Genomic DNA, 20,753 nt, shown 5'->3' with positions numbered 1-20,753 from the left:
ATAGCAGGGAGAAGGACCAGTTGGGTAGCACTACAGTGTCCCAGGAAGAAAGGAGATAATAGCTGGTATTTGGGCTGAGTTAGTGAAACTGAGTAGAAGATGACTTCATGAAATACACTTACCAGGACTTGGTGATTTGTTATATTGGGTAAAGAAAATGGGATGGTCAAGGTTGATGTCCAGCCTTTTGACTTGGGAAACTGAATTGATAATTGGGTTAACTATTGAGCTAGAGATGGTAAGAGAAGGAGCCTTTTTGTGGAGGAAGACGGTGGGTTCATTTTGGGACATGCTGAATTTGAGGTATCTTTGTATTCAAAGGTCCTTTAGGCCAATTGTCTACACAGGTCTCAAGCACGTGAGAGAAAGCTGAACTTCGGATATAAATTTTACATTCGACAGCATGTAGATAGTAAACAAAACCATGGACATGGATGAAATTTCCCAGAGAACTTAGCATAAAAAAAGGGGATTTAAGACGCATTACTAAAGAGTTGGCAGGAGATGAGCAATGCAGAAAGAAGCCAGAGACAGAGTGGCCAGAGGGGTGGGAAGAGAGGCAAGAGAGCAAGGTATCCGGAGAACTGTTTCCTGGAGGCAGCAGGCAGTCAGTTGCTGCAGGAGTCAGTTGAAAGGACTGAAGGATGCTCATTGAAAGTAGCAACAAGCAAGTTGTTAAGGACCTTGAGAAGGGCAGTGGAAGGAGCAGAAGCCAGATTACAGTGAGTGAATCTGCAGACAGGAAAGAGCTCTTTTACGCCGTGTGGCGATAAAATAAAGGAGAGAATGGGGCAGCAACTGGCTGGAGATGTGGGTTTGAGAAAGCGGTTCTTTGTTTTATAAACATAGGAGAGACTTGCTCATGGATATTGTGGGAGTCACTTGATACGGAGAGTTTGAAGACTTATTGCAAGTGAAGACAATCAATACAAAATATTGACTAGCTTTAAAAAATCACAATGTAAAAGGTCCTTAGAGATGTAAACTATGGTGCTCCCAAAAGAACCCAGGATCCAGTTATAAAATTGTCAGTGGATTTAAATGCACATAAGGGTGTAAAATGGTTCCAAGAAATTCTCTGAAGGAATCTCATTTAAACACATTTTTTAAATCACATTTAAAAATATTATTTTAAATTATGGCAATTTTAGCTCTTGTCCATAGAGATCATACTCTTTAAATAATATGTATCTTTGAATAGTTGGTGGCAGAGAGAGCTTCTCCATTGAGGCTGCCTGGCAGAGTCGCTGGAGTCCCATAAGTCTTCGAATTCTTAACCTACATAAATGCTTTAAGGAGCAGGGATTCTCTAAAGTGAATGGGAAAAACAAGCAAAAAATAAAAACAATATTAATGGATTAACCCGTAAGATACAGACTGTTTTAGAATAATATTAATAGTGTCATTCTAAAGAACAGGCATGCACACGTTAGCAACTGGTGATTTTAAGTAAAATTCAAATTGCAATTAAGCCTTCCAAACCATTCCTCTAGAATGTAAGCTCCATGAAGGCAGACGTTTAGTCTGCCTCTGTGTCAGAAAGAGAGTCTGGCTCCTACAGGGTGTTCAACTACAATATGTTAAATGAATGAATGGACTTGATTAAAGAAAGCAAATGCTCACATCTCCTTCTATTTATTTTTTAGAATTGAATATTTGAAAGATATATTTCTTTACTTCCGCTCTCTCCTACCAATCTTTCTGATGAATAGTTATCTGTGAAACATCTGATACAAATGATTCCATATATCCATTATTCAATCTTAGGTTTGTTTCAGTGTCTGATACCTAAACATTTTATATTTTCCAAAAAATCTACTAATGTTATTCAAATAGCTGATGTTAACCTTTATTTTCAACTCTTACTTTATCTCTAGTACCTTTATCTATAGTATAATTACAGTACCGATATATTCTCCAGCAACATGAGCTAGTGAAAAGGCAGCATTGCACACAGACTTAGTTGTGGGCTCTGGACTCAGTCGGCTTGGATTAAAATCCTGGCTCTGCCACTTCGTATTTGTGTGATCTTGGACAAGTTATTTAACCTCTGTGGTCTCAGTATTCTCACCTGGGAAATGTGGATAACCCTACCTTACAGGGTTGTTTAAAGATCGAACAAATTAATCCATGTAAAGTATTAGAAAAGTGCTTGGTACATTGTAATCATTCAATAATGTGAATGATCACTCAATTCAATAATCAAAGAGATCACACTTCTGTTCTATCTGAGATTATAAACATTCAAATTATCTTGAAAAAATTAAAACAGTGTTTTTGAACAACCATTGAGGCAAAGTTATTGTTACCAAAATAGGCAGAATAAACCCATCTTTTTTAAAGAATTACCATTTTTTTTTTTTCCCTAACAAAGCCTCTGCCCTACGTATACCTGGAGGAATCCTGACATCCAGTGGTTAACCATACTTACAGCAATCAACTGACTTAAGCTCTAGTTGCAATGATGTGTGACTGAAACAATAAAAACCTTCCTGGTCTTATTCTTACTTGGATTGCTTTTCTAAAGTCATAAGAATTGGTCATTCTTTTGCAATACAAACACATGGACAATGAATTACCAATTAGAAGCAGAATCTGTGCTATGACAGGAAGCACAGTGGTATTGGAGAAAGAGCCTGTGTTTTGACGTGAGACAGACCTAAGAGTTCAAATCCTTGCTTTGTTATTTTCTGTCTATAACTCTGGGAAATGAATTTATCTAAGCCTTAGGGTTTTTTCCTTTACAATCTCCAAAATATTTTAACTCCTCTATTGTAAAATAAAATATAGATAAAGCCACTGCACAAACATACAGTTTCTTAAGTTATTATAAGTCATTATCGGGTGAACATCTTTAATCATTTCCCAGGTCATGAACAGAAGAACTTCCCCAGCCATAACAGAATTTTCTGTTTAATGCTCGTTACTGGTCCTATGTCATTATCTCTTTAGTTATTTTGGTTTGTCTGAAGCTTATTTTTTAGTAGATTCTTGAGAAGGTGATCAGAAGAGTAATATTGTTTAAGATAATCTGAATTTTTCCCTTATAAGTCACTTGTTCTTTTTACCTACTTGGCCAAAGGGTATAGTAATTTGTAATTTTCAGCTTCAAATCTTTTTTTATTACAGAAAGTTTTTCACAATACACGTTTTTGTATTTGTTCTGTTCCTTTGATTTGGTTTTCTTTTTCTTTAGCTGTCTTCAAAACTGTCCCTGTCTTTCAAATCCTTTTATATATCCCTTTATTTCCACTTTATTTTTAAAATTTTCTTTAATTTCATCTTCTATTTCTCCTAAGTCATTATCTATTGCATTATGAGCTCTTGCTTTCATTCCAGTTCAGTCTTTATATTTGAAATTAATTTTTTGTTTTTCATTCTAATTCCTTCCTCAGTACGGTTACCTCATTTCTGAATTTTTCTAATACTGACTTGTGTTGTTCTTTCATGTCTTGTGTCATTTTCCTTATGCTTTTTAGCTTGTTTTGAAACAGAGGGTTTCAATTTTAATCTGTTCTGAGGGCATGTTTTTCTGGTGTGCTTTTGTTGTCTGTGGGGATGTTATTCTGTTCCTCTTTCTATTTTTTCTTATAATAAATTTATATGGAATTTGACTGGGATACTTTCCTGTTGTTCATTTTCATGTGAATTTAGTTTTCCTGACTTTCTAGAAGGATGCTTGGGTCAAGATAGCTCTTCTAACTTTACAGAGCTCCCTATTCTGCTGTCTTCTTGCATTGATCCAGAATATGGTGGTTGCTCCCTGAGGTTTCCTGATTCTGTTTGTCGCCCCCATGTTTATGTGGACTCTCACGTCTCTGTCCTGCTTGATTTTGACTTCATTCCCAGTGTGTGCCTTGGTTCAGAAGGGGAACTAGTTTCAAGAATTTATAGGGCCCAGAATATTTTGTAATTCCCCTTTAGCCTTAGTTTTTTATTTATAAAAATTAGCAATGGTAACGCAACTCTACAAGTTGGGGGGATTCAGGACATACTTTACATATACATTTCAGATACTTCATGTAACCTTACCATAATAAAAATAACATAAAATACTAATAATTTAGTTTTTAAAATAGCTAAATTTATAAGTGTTTTTAATGCTGTAGGCTTTATGCTAAACACCTTACGTGCATCATCTCTTTAAATCCCGACAACAACCTTATGAGGTGAATACTATGCTAGCCCCATTTTGCAGTGGGAAAACCTTGTCATAAAAAGGATAAGTAACTTGCTCAAAGTCACACAACTAGTATGACTATCTTGGTCTTTTTACAGGAAATAAAAAATTCCCCTCCCCTCAATGAAACAAAAATGATGCAATAAGTTGTTGCTTGTTTCCATGAAAATATCAGCCCTGAATGACATATGCACTATATGACCCAGCCATCCTACACCTAGGCAAGGCCAGAGTTCCATCCCATTCTAGGTCTATCGGACCCCAGAGGTCGATTTCTAGGCTCACGATACTATATGATTCATCAGATTCTCTAAGGTTCCTGTTTCAGTTGCCACAAAGTCTCTTGTACCGTCCAACTCATTCCAGTGGAAGCGCCATGTGAGGAAAATCCAAGCTTACCTCCAAATCTGCATTCGGTTGAACTATCACTCTTTCTAGCCCATCAAAGTCTCCATCCTTCCTCCAATTTACGTCTCTTGCTACCATAGTCAAAATGATCCAAATTCAGATTATATATTTTAATGTATGAGACTCTGATGGAAACAAAGTGCTTAGATGAAAACCACTATATTGCCCATTTCTTTTTATAGAACTTTATACCTAACAAATACGGTATGTGAATCAGCTCAGCGTTTCAGTTTCATCTCCTTGACTATAAAATATAATCTACTAATTTGCATAAAATTTGGCTGATCCTGAAGACTAGGCTGTCATGGTTTTTCACATTTAAACTTGATTTAGGTGTATTAAGAGTGCCAGAATATTTAAATGTAATGCCAAGTTCTATGATGCGTCCTCGGGCTCTATAAAGTGATGTCCATGTAGGTTTTGAAAGTTCATTTTTCCACACTCATATTTTGAAGGAGAAAACCTTTCCAGCTTATGATTTTTTTTTTCTAGTTTCTATTTGAATTTGGAGTAATTTTAGATGTACTTTTATTGAAACTTTTGTAATATGATTCACTTTTATGATTATAAGTAAACTTTAACCTAGAGAATACAAAATGGTCTGCTTGTAATACATACTTTTGATGGTAGGAATTTGTCAATAAAGACCCAGAAGAGAGCATATCAAAAAGGATAATTCTAATTCATTCCATTCATTCATTTACTCAATATTTATTGAGTATTTACTGCTTACCAGGCATTATGTTAAGTCTTGAGAATACGAAAATAAACAAAACAGATCCCTGCCCACATGGAGATTACAGTCTATATACTTTATGATATTATAGAAGTTAACTTTTAAAAAGTGAGTTCTAGTCAGAATATAATATAGTAATAGTATTACTCATTATACAATTAAAGAGTTGGAAATTATCAAGAAAAGCAAAAAATTAGTATCTTATATCAGAAGAAGTATTAAGGATGATTTGAAAAAACAGATAATTCTGAAAACAAAGTAGCTATGAAAAAGTATCAAAAATGACATTAAGAAATTTCCCCTATATACAATCTCCATAAAAAATTTTGTAGGAAAAACTTTTGCTTTTACCTAGTATTTGACGGATTTCTGGCCATTCTCTCTGTACTTCTAGTGCAGATTTCAGTTTAACACACAGAGGGATATAATCCATGTAATCCATTAATACACGAATAACGCTGCCTACCAAGTGTTTCATCCAAGGAACTGTAATAAACTCACAGAACTGAGAGAAGTGATAAAATTTAATTTAGTAGTACTTTTAATATACTATATACATAAACACTTAATTTTGTTCTGAAATATTATCTGTCTTTTTACAGGAAATAAAAGTTCCCTCCTTGTAATGGACAAAAAAAGAAAACGGTTTGCTTGTTTCTGTGAAACTATGAGCCCTGAAGCACGCGTGGCTCTGATGTGATTGCATTCAGCACGATGTGGAAGAATCATGCTTCTTTCCATGCTTCTAGCCCCAACGTTCCACCAAATAAGCATAAATTATCGATATATTTTCCCACATTCTTCAACATTCGGTTTCGAATTCAAGAAAAATACACACTTTTTTTTCTTTGCCTAGTGTTATGCTTATTTCTCCATATCATTGCAAACAAAAACTCAAGAACAAGAAAAATACAAAAGTTGGAGTTGATTTTTCTTTTCTTCTAACATCCCTAAAGAGCAAACGTTAGGATGATGACCCAATATGAAGAAGAGAAGGATGTAACTCACCGGGTTATCTTTTACGACACAAGACATCCATCTCGGCAGTACCTCTTCCTCTATCTCTGACCATACAGTCGAATTTCCAAAGATGTCCCCGTGCATGCAGTCAAAGCACATCTCCGCTTGATAGCCGTTATTCAGCAACAGCCTGAGCATTACCTCGTCATTTAGGGCATACTGAATGGCACTGGGGAAATGAGTGTCATTCACATGCCTGAAATAACAATTGACATCAGCTCCATGGGCGAGAAGCAGCCTGACAATTTCATGATTGTTGGCCCTCACTGCCACAAGAAGACAGTTGAGGGGATCTAAGTTTGGGTCTGCACCTGCAGCCAGGAGGACTTCTATGCAGTGGATATCATTATTGCAAACGGCGAAATAGAGGGCAGTCTTCCGTTCATCATCATAGCTCTTGGAAATGTGGTCAGCAAGCAGCGTATTGACATCAAAGCCATTTTCAATAAGCAGTTCTAGACACTGTGCATTTTGTCCATCTGTTGCTGAGTGAATTGGTGTTAGCCCACTTTTCTGGATTGCATGTTTGGATGTTACTGGAATAAGATATTTCAGTGCACTAAAAAGAATCAAATATCCACATGGCATGAAGAAAATCAAGAAATTAAATAAACCAGCTTCCTCACTAGACAAGTGAATGCAATTTACTTAGTTTCCTTTATTTTCTCTAGATAACCTTACACAAAAACATTTAATCTTTGTCCATTGACTTACTACTTTTCAGTTTAGTGTAATTTCGTTTAGTTTTGATTTAGCTTCCCAGGCTAAATATTCCTGGGGGAAAGTACTGGATCTTATATATTTGGTCCTAGAATTGTAATTACTCAGGAACCCTCCCCATCTTTCAGTTCTTCTCTGAACAGCATAATATCTATAATCAACCAATGCTATGTAACGAAAAAAATATAATAGGAAAGTAAGTCCATTTGATGCCATAGAAAAATGCTTCACACTCTTGACCATTAGAACATGGAGTCACAGGAAGTTAGAGATGGAAGTGACCTTGAGCATCACTGAGTTCAACCCCTTTATTACCAGCAGAGCCATATGAAGTCTTGAGAAGTGAAATGACTTGTCCAAGGTCACATAGATGTAGGGCAATGACTACAATTTAGGCCTCTTGAATTCTCATTTGTTACTCCCCTTTCACTGCTTCCGGAGCAATGTATGCTTTAATATTGGCCATGTACACCCTGTCTGCTTACTTGAAATTGAATTATTGGCAACAAGAAGAGCCTTTGTTGTTCCATCAACCTTACATCAGGTCAACCGAGACAACTAACCACAGCTTATGTTTCAAAGAACCTGTGACAAATAGCTGTGAATTTCACACTTGACTGATGAACTAGAGAAGTATGAGAGCCACAGGCAAGGATAAGTTGATCTCTTGTGCCTAATTCAGAGCTACCATGTGTGAATTTATGAACTTTAACAATGTGTCACTTAGTGTCAATTACGTGTCACTGGCTACTTAGCCAATGTCACCACTGAAATTGTGATAAAGCCTAATGATTTCAACGTTTTTGAACTTATGAAATATACTTAATTGCCTAAAACCATCCTTTCATGGTGGGTAGTTTAATATAATGATTATAGATTTCTATTGATATGTTGGCGGTGATAAAGATTAGAGTAACACAAACTTTAATCCTTTGCCAAGGACAAAATTTTTAGAAACCTGTAGCCATCTGTTAAACGTATTTAAAAAAAACAAAAACCAAAAAGGCACATTTGGGCGGCTTGTGCAGAATTCTCACTTATAACTTACTTTCTTCTAAAAGAAAATATCTTTTCATTTTAAAAATAGTATAAATTCAATGTGGAAATTTTTTAAAGTAAAAGAATATAAAAAGAATGGGGAAAATCAAACAATTATATAGATATACAAAACTTGTGAACATTTTGCCTTTTTCTTTTTGGATTTTGGGAGGTGTATAGATAGATTTGGGATTATACCATATATACAAGCTTGTGTTTTTCCACTTGAAATGATCGTGCTATGATTTATTACTCACAGATAATGTCCCTCGTAGGCAGCTCGGTGTATAGGAAGATGCCCTGCTCTGTTAGGTATGTTTCCACTTCCTCCATATTCCAGCAGGAGGGAGACGCAGTCAGGGTTGCCCCCTCCTGCTGCCTCAAACAACACTGATGCGCCGTCATCCGCCAAAGCAAGCACATCCCCTCCTGGCAGTATAAAACATGCGGCATAGTGATAGCTGGACAGACTGTCAAGATAATCTCCTTAAAAATAACCTGTTGTTTTCCTTTCTGGTTAGGACTTAAAAGTATAAAATTAAGAACACCTGTGTTCTCGGTCTTTTCAATAAACAATCATGCAGCGTGTTTCATTCTATTCGAAAATCTTTCCGTCATAAGAACATCTGAGAAATCAAGTCAATTCCCACGATAAGCAAAGGCTCCCCCAAAAAGGTACAGTTAGACTTTTAAAGACAGCAGTTAACACTCGATTTCAATAAATATTTATCAACTGTCTTCTGTGTGCAAACACCATGTGTGACCCAGCAGAAGATGCTAAGATAAATAAATCTGACTATCTTAAGTGGCTCTGAGGGGAAATGAGACAAAATATCATCAAAGAACACAAACTGTATAATATTCAAGTGACGTCAGGACCAGAAGGCATGATGTAGGGGAAAGTGGTCTGTTTGCATTGTGGTTTTGTTGCTGACTGTGAGAGTTTGGGGCAAGCTATTTACTTCTGTGAACTTCCAACTCCTCATCTGTAAACTAGAGTAATACAGCTTATTTCATAGGGTTTATTTGATAATTAAATGAAGTTGCATTTGGGGGCGCCTCAAAAATGTGAGTCTTTTCCCCACAGAGGATAATGTTGTCCTAGCCTTTATCTACAGATGAGGAAACTGAGACCCAGGTGCTTGAGTAACTAGGCGAGAGTCAGACAACGGGTAGGTGGCAGAAACCAGTTTAAGAAGTCGGTATCTTAATTCCTGGTTCAGTTGTTGTATAAAGCACTTGGAGGTTTCAAAGGAGGACAACATCACACTCTGTTGGGAAGAATTAGGAAAGTCTTCAGGGAGGAGGTGTCTCAAGACATTAACTTTGAATTGTGTTGGAGGGTACTCCACATGAGGGCAAGGACCTGACCCAAACCCAGAAAGAATGAATGCAAGGTACGTTTGGGAATATTGCTAGGCTATTTAACTGGAGTACAGGATACATATTAGGAGTAGTGAGCGATAAACCTGGAAAAACAATTCAGGATGGTGCAGTGGGGACCTGAGCATGATTCAGTGGGCAGTGTGGAGCCACTGAGGATTTTCTGAATAGTTTATTCTACTGTAGCTGACATTTAGGGAGAGGAGCTGAGTTGTAGTATACAGTATGGATTCTCAGATGGAGAGACTGGAAACCAGGAAAATGGTTAGGAACCAATTACACTGGTCCAGGGAAGATGGGAGGATGCAGACGAGAGGGTCTGCCAAGGTGAGAACAGGTGAGAGAGAGGGTTGCTCTAGCACACGGCAAATGGCCATGTTTGAAACAGAAGGTGATGGGGGAATTAGAGATAAATCTAAGCTCTCAGTCTTGGCTGAGAGAAATTATTAAAAGTGTGAAAGAAGAGGAATTCAGTTTAGGAGAAGATGAGTGTGAGACCTTGGTGAGCCATCTATGTGAAAACTGGGAGCAATCAGGGCCAGGCACTCAGATTTGTAGGTCCCCGTGCATAGGGTTCAAGTGAGTTGTGAAATAAGGGTCTATTGACGGGGCTATCGAGGGATGGGACAAAAGCTTGATGCCCAGATACATTCAGGAGAGGAAGAGGAGCCAGTGAGAAGTGGAGAAAAGGAGATCCAAGAGGCAGGAGAAAAGTCAGCAACATGCAATTCCTTTCTACGTACCTTTGTGGATCAGGTGTTCCAACACATCACAGTGACCATACTCGGCCGCAACACCTAACGGGGTGACTCCAAATCTGTCTCTTAGGTGGACATTGCCTCTGTGGTTTAGTAGTAGAGCTATTATATCTTTGCGGCCTTGTTTGGCTGCTTCATGCATTGCTGACCATTGCTTGACACAGGGCTGGTCAAGGCTGGTGTGGTGTTGAAGCAGGACAGACACCATGTCATAGGAGCCCTTTTTTACAGCTTGAAGATGATTTTAGAAAGAATAGTCAATGGTAGGCATATAACACGAATACCTTACATGGCATTAAACTAATTACCTGACTTAATATCAAAAGAGATATTAGTGATTTCTTTTCTTGTATTTTTCATACCCCTTCTATTTCACATACCAAATTCCTATTGTGGAGTGTAAGCATGCAAGATGATACTGCCTTTTCTTTAAGACCCTGACCTGAGGATGGGTAAGAATTTCATGGAAAACAGGATGCCTATCACTAAGGAAGCTGTGTGTACTCTTTCTAAACTTCTGTTGCTTCATCAACAAAATCAAAATAACATCAACTTTTGTATAAGTTAAATAAATTAATTAATGTATGTGAAATGCTTAGTATATACTAGGAGCTCAATAAATGATAACCATTATTATTACTATAATTTCATCACTTCTAGGATCACGGAGCCACATGTGTAAATAATGTTTATCAAGTTTTTCTCCCTCTAGAAAGAGTTTTTTCCCCACCAAAGCCAGCAGTAAATATTAAATAAACTTCTCTTTCCCATACTCTTATGAGAGGTTAGCAATAGGAATGTTTAGAATCCAGATAGGTCAGTTGTTCTTTTTTATAGGTGAAGTACGTGACAGCTAATGCACTATGTTTTCCGAGGTTCACTAAATCAGATGTCTCTCTCCCTCTCTGTTTTTTTCTAATAGCTGAAATTACACTGTTAAAAGTTTTTTCCCCCTTCGGATTGTTAATGGATTGTCCCAGTTTAGATAGAAATACTTCTCAAAGATGTAATGCATTTTCCTCTTATCAGTAAAGTAAAATCTTAATAAGAAACAGAGCAGGACGAGTGCTACTCTCTAACACTCATTCATTCGTTCATTCATCCTTTCATGCAGTTAATACGCACTGGCTATATGAAAGGCACTGAGTTAGGCACTGTGGACAACAGGAAAAAGACAGACGTAGTTCTCCCTCGTGGAATTTACAGCCTGGGGAAGACGCCTACACTGTCTTTTGTTTGAAGAGAGACTCAGAGTCTGGGCCTTTGCTGGGAAAGGCAGGAGGACATGTAGGGCCACATTGAACATCCTGGGCAGCTAGGAGGCAGAATCCAGAAAGGCTCTGAGGCCAAGGCAAGGGAAAGAGCTCCAAAAGGCATAAAAAGAGAATGAAGACAAACTTTGCCTATTTCATTTGGAGGCAGGCAAGCCATCAGGCAGTGAGATTTCAGTTTTTCTCCTGCTCACTGTCTGAAGCAGAGTCTGCTGACAAATGCCTTTCTCTGAATCACCCACCTGCCACTGGCAGCTCTAATTACAGTGAATTACCTCATCCTAGCTGGTGCTCTTGCAAAGCAAACATCAATAAGTTAAACAAACTAAGAGATAATGTGTCCTCATTTATCTTCTTGCTCCTATTCCATTTTTTCTACTTAGAAAAAATGTATTAAAATAATGAACCTCTTCCCTCATGATCTGTTTTCCTTTTGTCTGACTCAGGGAACATGTCGATTAGAGATATTAGCCTTTTTTTCAAGAAAATAACAGCATATATAAGCCATATTCAACTTAAAATAATTAAAAAATAATTAAAACTTTGCTTGCAGTTTAATTTTTGGAACTAAGAATACATTTTATTTCTCATAGAAATAATAATCAAAATCATGGGGAACCCCTCCCAAGCTAACCCATGAAGACATTCTTAACAAATAATTGGCTAAAATAATGAAAACTAACAAGGTACAGAATTTGTGTAATGTAGCTAAGTAAAATACAAATTAAATAATTTATGAAGTAAAATATATATTTCATATATATGTATCTTTATATGCTTAGAGGAAAGCAAGCCTCCGCTGAAGAGTTAGGGAATTAGAGAATTTTGCATTGGTCATAGGCAGTATTGAACACTTTATAGTTTGCTGGCACTTTTCTTTTTAAAAAAAATTCTGTCATTTTCTTTCTGCATATATGTGTTTTGCTCATATAATTTACTTAATATCGGCAGTGAGTTATCTTCTGACTCACATGACATACCAATAGAGAAGAGATTATGTTTTGCAGTATCTTGACAAGGATTGGAAGATTGAAAGAGGAGATGGAGTAAAGAGGATATGTATTGATCTGTGAGAAAGAACATGTCTGAAGTAAAATTAACTGAATTGCAAATGACATAATGTTCTCGGAAAATGGAGGGCAGTGGAACTGAGATGTTGTGCCAGACTGTTCCCTCGGCTTCCTCTGTACCCTGGGACCCACTGGCCAGGATAATCTTGTGGCTATCCTACTGGAGAAAGGCTACACCAGGTTCAGAGGGATGGGTAGAGAGGGAGTCCGGGGGCAAAGAACAGTTAATAACTGTCAGATCATCACAAATCAGATATCTACACTCAGCAAGTAACTGTATAACATGACTGTAATACATCTAAGTACCATAAGTAAGGGCCAGGTGGCTGATGGGGAAGAAGGGTCCTGGAGAGACCAAAAGTGATATTTTTTTTTTCCATCTAAGGAGTATTCCATAAGTAAAGACAAAGATAATGGTGGCAGGTTAAGACAAATAAAAATGGCACTGCGCATCAAAATTTTTTTAAAAAACAGCACTTTTTTCTCTTATCTCTCCTTTATATGTTAATGGACTATAAGTAGCCAATTTCAAAGTAGCCCAAAAATTCAAGAAAAAACTGAGAAAGTGCCATGGATGATCCATTTTCCTCTGAACCTAAAAAGACTTGACATAGATTCCACAACGAATGTCCTGAAGAAGGTAACCCAAGGAGAGTCCCTATTCTCCAGAAATGTGGATGATAGGGACATAAGTGAACACCTCCATAATATTTCCTTCATGAGACTTTGGTTTTATCTTTGATGTTACCAGCTGGTTTTTAAAAATATTATTTCCAAATGTTAATTCTATTTTGACTCTGATAACTCAACGATCAAGTTCCTTTCCCACACTTTAGTTATTTCTAGAGTAGAGAGATCAATAATTGAGGCTTTGAAATGCATATAAATAAATACTTAACGCTCTGTTGTGGGCATTAAGCAGTAAAGAAAAATTTAAATGAAACAAAAAGAAAACAAATGAGTGATAATCATGACTTAGTTGTCCCTTAAGAACATGAGTGGATTGAGAATAGCAAGTAGAGAATAATTGTATATTCGCAAAGTGAGATAGTATACAAACTCTGGAAAAGTGTATCTTTTTTGCAGAAATCAAAGACTATCTATAGAAACACCAACAAATACATGCAAATACTCCATGGTATATGCCTTTACAAAAATAATAGATCACACTAATAGTGGTGAAACAACCAGAGGTGATATTCCATTTAGTATCCCTGCTCAGGAAAAGAGTCCCGTTCATTTATGAAAAGCACCATGTTTCTGTGACATAAAGGCTGGTAACATGTATGCAGAGAAAAATCATCTCTTCCTCAGTACCTGTGTTTCCCCTTTTCCTCGAGCAAGAGAAGCTCTCAAGTTTTAGCTGTTCACAGTCTATCCAGGTAGAGACTAAATATCCCGGCTTCCCTGGCACCTAAGTGTGGCTATGTGACAAAATCTGAACAACATGGTATGAACAGAAATGCTGTGTACAATGTCTAGGTCATCTTCTTAGAGGCCAACATGCTTTCCCGAGGCTGCCTCTTTCCTCCCCCCTGCTGGCTGGAAAATGTAACATCTGAAAGTCTTGTGTAAAGGAGGCATAGCCACCCTGCCAACCCTAGGCCACTCACTTCCGAAATGTTGTGTGAGAGAGGAATGAACTTCTTTCTTTTGAAGTCATTGCTGTTTGTTTGTGTTGTGTATCTGTGTTTGTTTGTTTTGTTATGGAAGCTTTACCTCTACCCTAACTATAATAATTAGTTTGTCCAACTTAATCTGAATTTGGGAAGGCTGGAAGCTCTGACACAGGGCAAGAGTAAGTAAGGAATCAGATCAGAACGTGCCCACACTGTGGTGACACTGTTCATTGAACAATTTTGTCCGGGGGTGAAGGCTTGCCTAGGAGATTTTCCCTCCCCTGTCCGCTGACGATCCCCTTTACATCCCCCCGAGTCACAACTCAAGAGCAACTTTCTCTTTGGAAGCTTCACAGATTCACTGCTTTCTTATTTCCCAATTTACTTTGAATATACACCTTTGTTATAGCATGCATTAACACTAATATTCTATTTCAATCATATCTAGACTCTCCTACTAGACCCTTTGAGAGGAAGACGATCATAACATTCGTCTTTCTATCCATGCTGTCCAGCACATGCTGGCTTACTGTGACTTTTCAGTAAACATTGGTTGCACTGATGTTGTTGAATTAGTGTTGTCAAATGTAAATACTTTACTGATGTTCAACTTGTCTAAGTTTTCTGTTACTGATATTCAAGTTGTTACTGATATTCAGGTTGTTACTGATATTCAGGTTGTTTAAAAAATTTTAGTGATTTTTAGTGTGGACAGGAGCTGTGGTATTGTTTTCTCGCTGTGCCCACAGCTTGTGATGCTTTATTTGCTTCCTCTGTGACTGCTGGTGCACAATCTCAAGGCTTCTCCCTCTCCTCCTGCCACGCCTACACTATTTCATAACGTCTCTCTTCTCCTGAGCATCTACCATGTGGCAAGAGTTTTACATATTTATATTTTTCTCTAATTTTTTATAACAATTCTGCATGGTGGTGTTGTATTTCCATTTTATACTGGAGGAAACTGCGGTCCATGACTACAATCTCACAGCTAGAATTAACATTCACATAACAATACTGTATTGTATATTTGAAAGTTGCTAAGAGAGTAGATCTTAAAAGTTCTTGGGGTTTCCCTGGTGGCACAGTGGCTAAGAATTTACCTGCCAACGCGAGGGACACGGGTTCGAGCCCTGGTCCTGGAAGATCCCACATGTCACGGAGCAACTAAGCCCGTGCACCACAACTACTGAGCCTGTGCTCTAGAGCCCACGAGCCACAACTTCTGAGCCCGAGCACCACAACTACTGAAGCCCGCGAGCCTAGAGCCCGTGCTCCACAGCAAGAAAAGCCACCGCAATGAGAAGCCCGCGCACCGCAACGCAGAGTAGCCCCTGCTCGCTGCAACTAGAGAAAGCCCGTGAGCAACAACGAAGACCCAACGCAGCCAAAAATAAAATAAATTAAATAAATAAATTAAAAAAGAAAAAGTTCTCAACACAAGAAAAAACAATGTGTAACTGTGAAGTGATGTATGTTAACTAAGCTTTTTGTAGTAATCATTTCGTGATATAGACATATATCAAATCATGTTGTATACCTTAAACTAATACCATGTTATATGTCAATTATATCTCAATAAAATGGGGGGAAAAATAAATCCAGGGATCTCAGGTGCCAAAGCCGAAACTCTTACTCCACAACTATGTCCCTAAGAGAAGGAAAGGTTATCTTTGGTCATTTGTAGTTAATCTCATTTCTCTCTGCTTCTACAAACAGACCTGCAAATTCTTATCTGTCAACAAGCAGCACACAAGCCTGAGAAGAAGGTGATAGATAATCGACACCTTCAGGCTTACAATCATTCCTATGTTGTGTCACAGCGGCAACCCCCTAGTGGTGCCCAGTGCTGCACTTGTGTGCTCAGAATCTGCTGGATCGCCTGCCTTTCAGTTCTTCTTCCTTGTCCTGCTGTGGACCTGACGTCTCTCTTTGGAATTCCCTTTCTGCTTCTTTATTCAGGCTACAGACCACACATGCAACCTTCCTTATAGCTGGACACCAGTTAGAGAATATTCCTTTAGAATTGCCACTCCTGGCCTCATAAAGCTCCTCATTCGGGTCCCACCTGATTAATTGTTGCTGAAAGAGCTTTCACATTTGACCTCTTTGTGGGATAGAAAAACAAAATCATAGGACAGGTGAGATGGGGGTTAGGGGAAGACCTCAGGGAAAGGAAGGAGATGAGGTCACACAACTTTAGCCAATCAATACACAGTGGTTTCCAATAAGTACTCATTAAATATTATTTATCTCAAATTATAAAAGTTCTAGAAAGAAAGGTCATTTACCAAGCAGAAGGGGTGTCTCTCCTTTGTCATTTTTGGTGTTTGGCCACACTCCTTTCTCTAGTAAGGTTCTTACATTTTCCACCAGACCAGCTTTGACTGCCAAAGTCAAGGGTGTTTCTCCATCAGAGGTCTTGAACTCCCAGAGCGTCTTATAGGATGCTGAGATATGAAAGCATTGTGTAAAGTTAAAAATCTTTACTTAAAGGAAATCATATAGATCAGAATGATGCAATATTATCTACAGTAGATTGAACAAAGTCAACTGATGAAAAAGGGAAGACTAAAAAGAGATATGATTAAAGTCTAGCAAATGCCAGTGAGTAGAAGTAGATGAGCATGGGCTTGCTAATCAAGTTGACAGCTAGCAAACCAACATCTATGTCTCCAGGTGCCTTTTTAAAAAAATGATAATGGGTTATGAATTCTCATTTCTTAATAAATTGTAAAACAAATCCCCAATCCTTTGTGTTTTTATTTAAGCTGCATCTGAAATTGCTTTTTATCAAATGAAGTCTGTGAATGTGGGAATGAGAAGTATTTGAATGAATGTATCCAGTCAGAATATGTCAGAAAAGAAATACCATGCTTAACATCATCTATTTCTGTCTGTCTGACTATCTGTCTACCTGTCTAATTATCTGTTTTTAACATTTTTTTAGCTGGCTGGATAGCTGGATAGCTAATTATCCAGTAGCTATCATTATCTCCTACAGCAGAATCAGGGAGCAACATTGAAGGTTGAAAAGCAGAGCACTTTCAAATTGTTTTATAAGATGCTGAGACGTGAAAAATGCTATGTTAGAACATCAGAATTATTATTAATATTTAACCCTAGGTAGGCTTACCGCAATAATTATTAATATTTGCATTATGAAAAAATTAATGTAATATAAGGATAGATATTGTAAGTACTACTTGTTGTACTAAATAATACTCTTTTGGAAACCACTAACTCAAGAGACAATTCAAGATGAAAATTGAAAACTGACTTCTAAAAGCAAAAAGCTTTATATTTAAATAAATTAATTCATGCTGCAGACAAACTTTTAAGTGATGATCACAAACATCTTCCCACCAACCTGTGCCATATTTTTAGGAGGATGCAAAGGGTGAGCCCTGACCCCACAAAATGTACTGATCTTTGTACTCAGTTTAAAGCATGAGTACTGCCTTTTCCAAACTGCAAATCATCTGTTATTCTAATTTTTCTTTTTGCTTGTTATGTTCCTTGGGATTACTCCATAACATCTACATTATGGCTTCAGTTTGGTCAAGGGGATTTTATGTTCTCTTACCATCCAGGACAACCTCAAGTATTTGTCGAATGGGTTGAACAACAGCTTCATGCAATGGAAACCATCCTTTTTCATCAGCTTCATCCAATGCATATTTATATTTCACATACTCCTGGAGCTCAAGAATGCAACCTAAAATAAACCCATGGGCTGATAACAAATCTCTTGGCTAAGTAGAATCTCCAATCCATCCTACTGTAGGCGATACATCCACTTACCTTGCTTTATGGCCTCCACCAGCTTTCTCGTTTGATCACTTAGTGGTACAAATCTACAGAGAAAGAAAAACAAGCTATATTTGTATTCATGGCATACTTCAAGGAACCAAAACATTTATTTAGTTTTTGCACATACTTTTAATAATCAAGAGCTATAAGAAATGCACACAACTAATTTTATCTACTTTAAAAGCATAAATGTCTAAAAGTCAGATACAGAGTGTATTTATGATACATTGGACCTAAGAACATTAGTGAAGATGGAAAAACAGAAGATTATAACATCGTCTCTGAAATTAGTTGTAGGCAATGAAAAAGGGGTAAACAACTGGAGTCAGAGTCAGAAGAGCTGGGTTCAGGTTTTGCGATTTTGTGATCCTGGGGAGGCCAGTAGCCTCTCTGGATGGTGGTTCCTACGTTGGTAAAATGAGGGGATTAAATAGGAACATCTCTAAGGCTTCTCCCAACTTTAAAAACACTATGCTCAATAAAGGTTTGTTGCTTTGAACTTAATAATTGCTAATTAATGATTGCTTACTTGGGAGTGTATGCTCTACACTGCATGTTAGAGTCTTTAAACAACCGATCCACAAGTGAAAAATAGGCTGAGCATCTACCGAACAAACTCCCAATCACTGGCCCAGCAGGTCGTTGTCAACCCTCAAGGAAGTTCTCTGGTGTGTGTGTTTATTTAGAGGCAACAAGGTATTTCATAAGAAATTGATTTAATGCTATTGAAGCAGAAGAATCCACTGGTATTCTAGGACTGTGAATGCCTTCCTGGGAACTCTGAAGTTTTAAAATCTGTTTCAGATGAGGGAAAAATTAACGAGACCAGAAATTTAAATGTAATATGTCCATTTTTTAAAAGCTCAAAAGCAATAATTTCATAGCACCGAACCTTTTCAAAAGCACTTCAAAATTTCAGAATATAGGATTCTAAATACTATAATAGAATGTAAAGGTAAACTAAAATTTGTATTTGTCAGAAGTATAATGTATGCTATTCAAGACAAAAATCTTACTTTGGCAGTTTTAGACTCTATAACTCTTGCCAGCACAAAACACCAATTTTATGTGAAATTTGTTAACTGCTGTCACTTGAATAGTAGATAATTAAATAGGCTCTGGTTTATATATTACTTTGTCATATATAATAAAATCGCTCAACTCTTTTCCCATTCATTAAACTTACAAGCTAGCTGAGTTAGCATTATTCTTCGTATTTTAAAGGTGCAACATGGAATCCATTTCTTATAAAAGCTGCCTGAGTCAGTAGCAGAACAGATTCTGTATACTTTTATCTATACGTTAGTCGTATAAACAGTGCTTGCAAATTTGTTCACATTATTTATTGTCCTGTTTGATTCCATAGGAATTTAGGAAATAAGCAATTGGATATAACCAAATTCAACTGGGAATTTCCCATCTAGGTAATCTCCATATTCCACAGGAGACGGGGATTTGTAGAAGATCAAATAGCTAAACCTGTGCACAGTAGCTCTTGTACGGTATTGAATTCCTTGCCAGAAAAGAAAGGGAAGCATTTTCCTGGAGGAGGGCTCAGGAAATGTCCTTCATTTCATTTTACAACAAAATGAAGGCCATGAAAACGTTTTGGTGAGGAGAGTCAATTTGAATGTTACCTTTCAGGATAAAACACAGTCTTGCTGGCTTCAGTGGATTCTTGAATACTGAGCTGTACATCATAACTTGTAAGATAATCTTCATCAGAGTCATCATTAGCATCCATGACTGAATATAATTTTGAAAGAGGCAAATTCTTATTATCAGCAAATGCCACAGAACCGCATATAGAGTTTACCTGAAAGACGCAAAATGAAAAATTAAAATGCATTCACTTTTCCTCATTTAACAAACACAATGCAGTTAATATTTTAATCCATATTGTATATATAACACCCATTCTAACTTTTGAAACCTTAATTACCTGCCCTTTGGGTGTCTACATTTTCTAATTTTTGACTTTCTTTTGAGTAATGACTATAGTTGGGCTTACAAGAATTACTTTTTCCACACTTCTGACTTATACTAATTTGGCCCATGGTTTTTCTCAAGACATTGTTCTACACAGCACATTAGAAGTTCAAAACTCTGAGAAGACAGACAGGGGTAGGAATAAAGAACGGTGAGCCTTTCACATTCTTTACTTTTTCTTTATTCTCTGTCTGTTGTGTGTGGTTTTTTTTTTTTTTTGCTGACTTACTCCTTTCTTTACACGCATGGTTTGAGTTGGCTGCCTTGAATTGCAGTTATTTCTGTATTTGTGTTCAACTCCTTCTACCAAAATCTACATTCTTTGAGGTGAAGGGCTCTACCTCACTTATCCCTGCATCTCCTGCAACTCTAGAAGGTGCCTGGCATGAGGAAGCTTCCCGATGAACATCTGTTGAATTAAAGTTGGAGAGAACAGGACATCACAAATGTAGTGACTTAGCCCTGCCCTCGGGAAATTTGATAGAGCAAGTGGAGAAGACACGAAGGAAACTTCAAATAGAAGGAACTGAGAACTTTTAAGCACTGTTCTTCTTGAGAAAATACTGTCTAGTCTCACAGTGAAGTGAACAGCTTTCAGAAGTCCAGAACTTTAAAATAAAACAGGAGAGCGTTAACCTGACAAAAACAGCCTTAAGCACTTGGAGGACTTCTTTACTGACCAGTTTAGATGGGTTTGATAGACCACATGGCTCTCTGGGCGCTCTAGGAAATCCACCTTTATGGACTTGTG

General features: G+C 37.4%; 1 protein-coding gene across 1 annotated transcript; it reads right to left on the bottom strand.

Annotated features, from left to right (window-relative positions):
• Positions 1-1,136: 1,136 nt before the first annotated feature.
• Positions 1,137-19,757, bottom strand: ASB15 (ankyrin repeat and SOCS box containing 15). The gene is made up of 9 exons (XM_068550077.1): positions 19,651-19,757; positions 18,005-18,057; positions 17,787-17,918; positions 16,492-16,650; positions 10,229-10,474; positions 8,360-8,531; positions 6,333-6,903; positions 5,676-5,829; positions 1,137-1,309 (listed from the first exon to the last, which is right to left on the bottom strand). The coding sequence occupies exons 1-9, from the start codon at positions 19,755-19,757 to the stop codon at positions 1,137-1,139; spliced, it is 1,767 nt and encodes a 588-aa protein (XP_068406178.1).
• Between the last annotated feature and the right edge of the window lie 996 nt (positions 19,758-20,753).

The sequence above is a fragment of the Eschrichtius robustus genome, chromosome 8 (genome assembly GCF_028021215.1).
Source record: "Eschrichtius robustus isolate mEscRob2 chromosome 8, mEscRob2.pri, whole genome shotgun sequence".
Taxonomy (NCBI): Eukaryota; Metazoa; Chordata; class Mammalia; order Artiodactyla; family Eschrichtiidae; genus Eschrichtius; species Eschrichtius robustus.
Note: the sequence above shows the minus strand (reverse complement) of the source record. Positions and strands in the feature narration are given on the sequence as shown.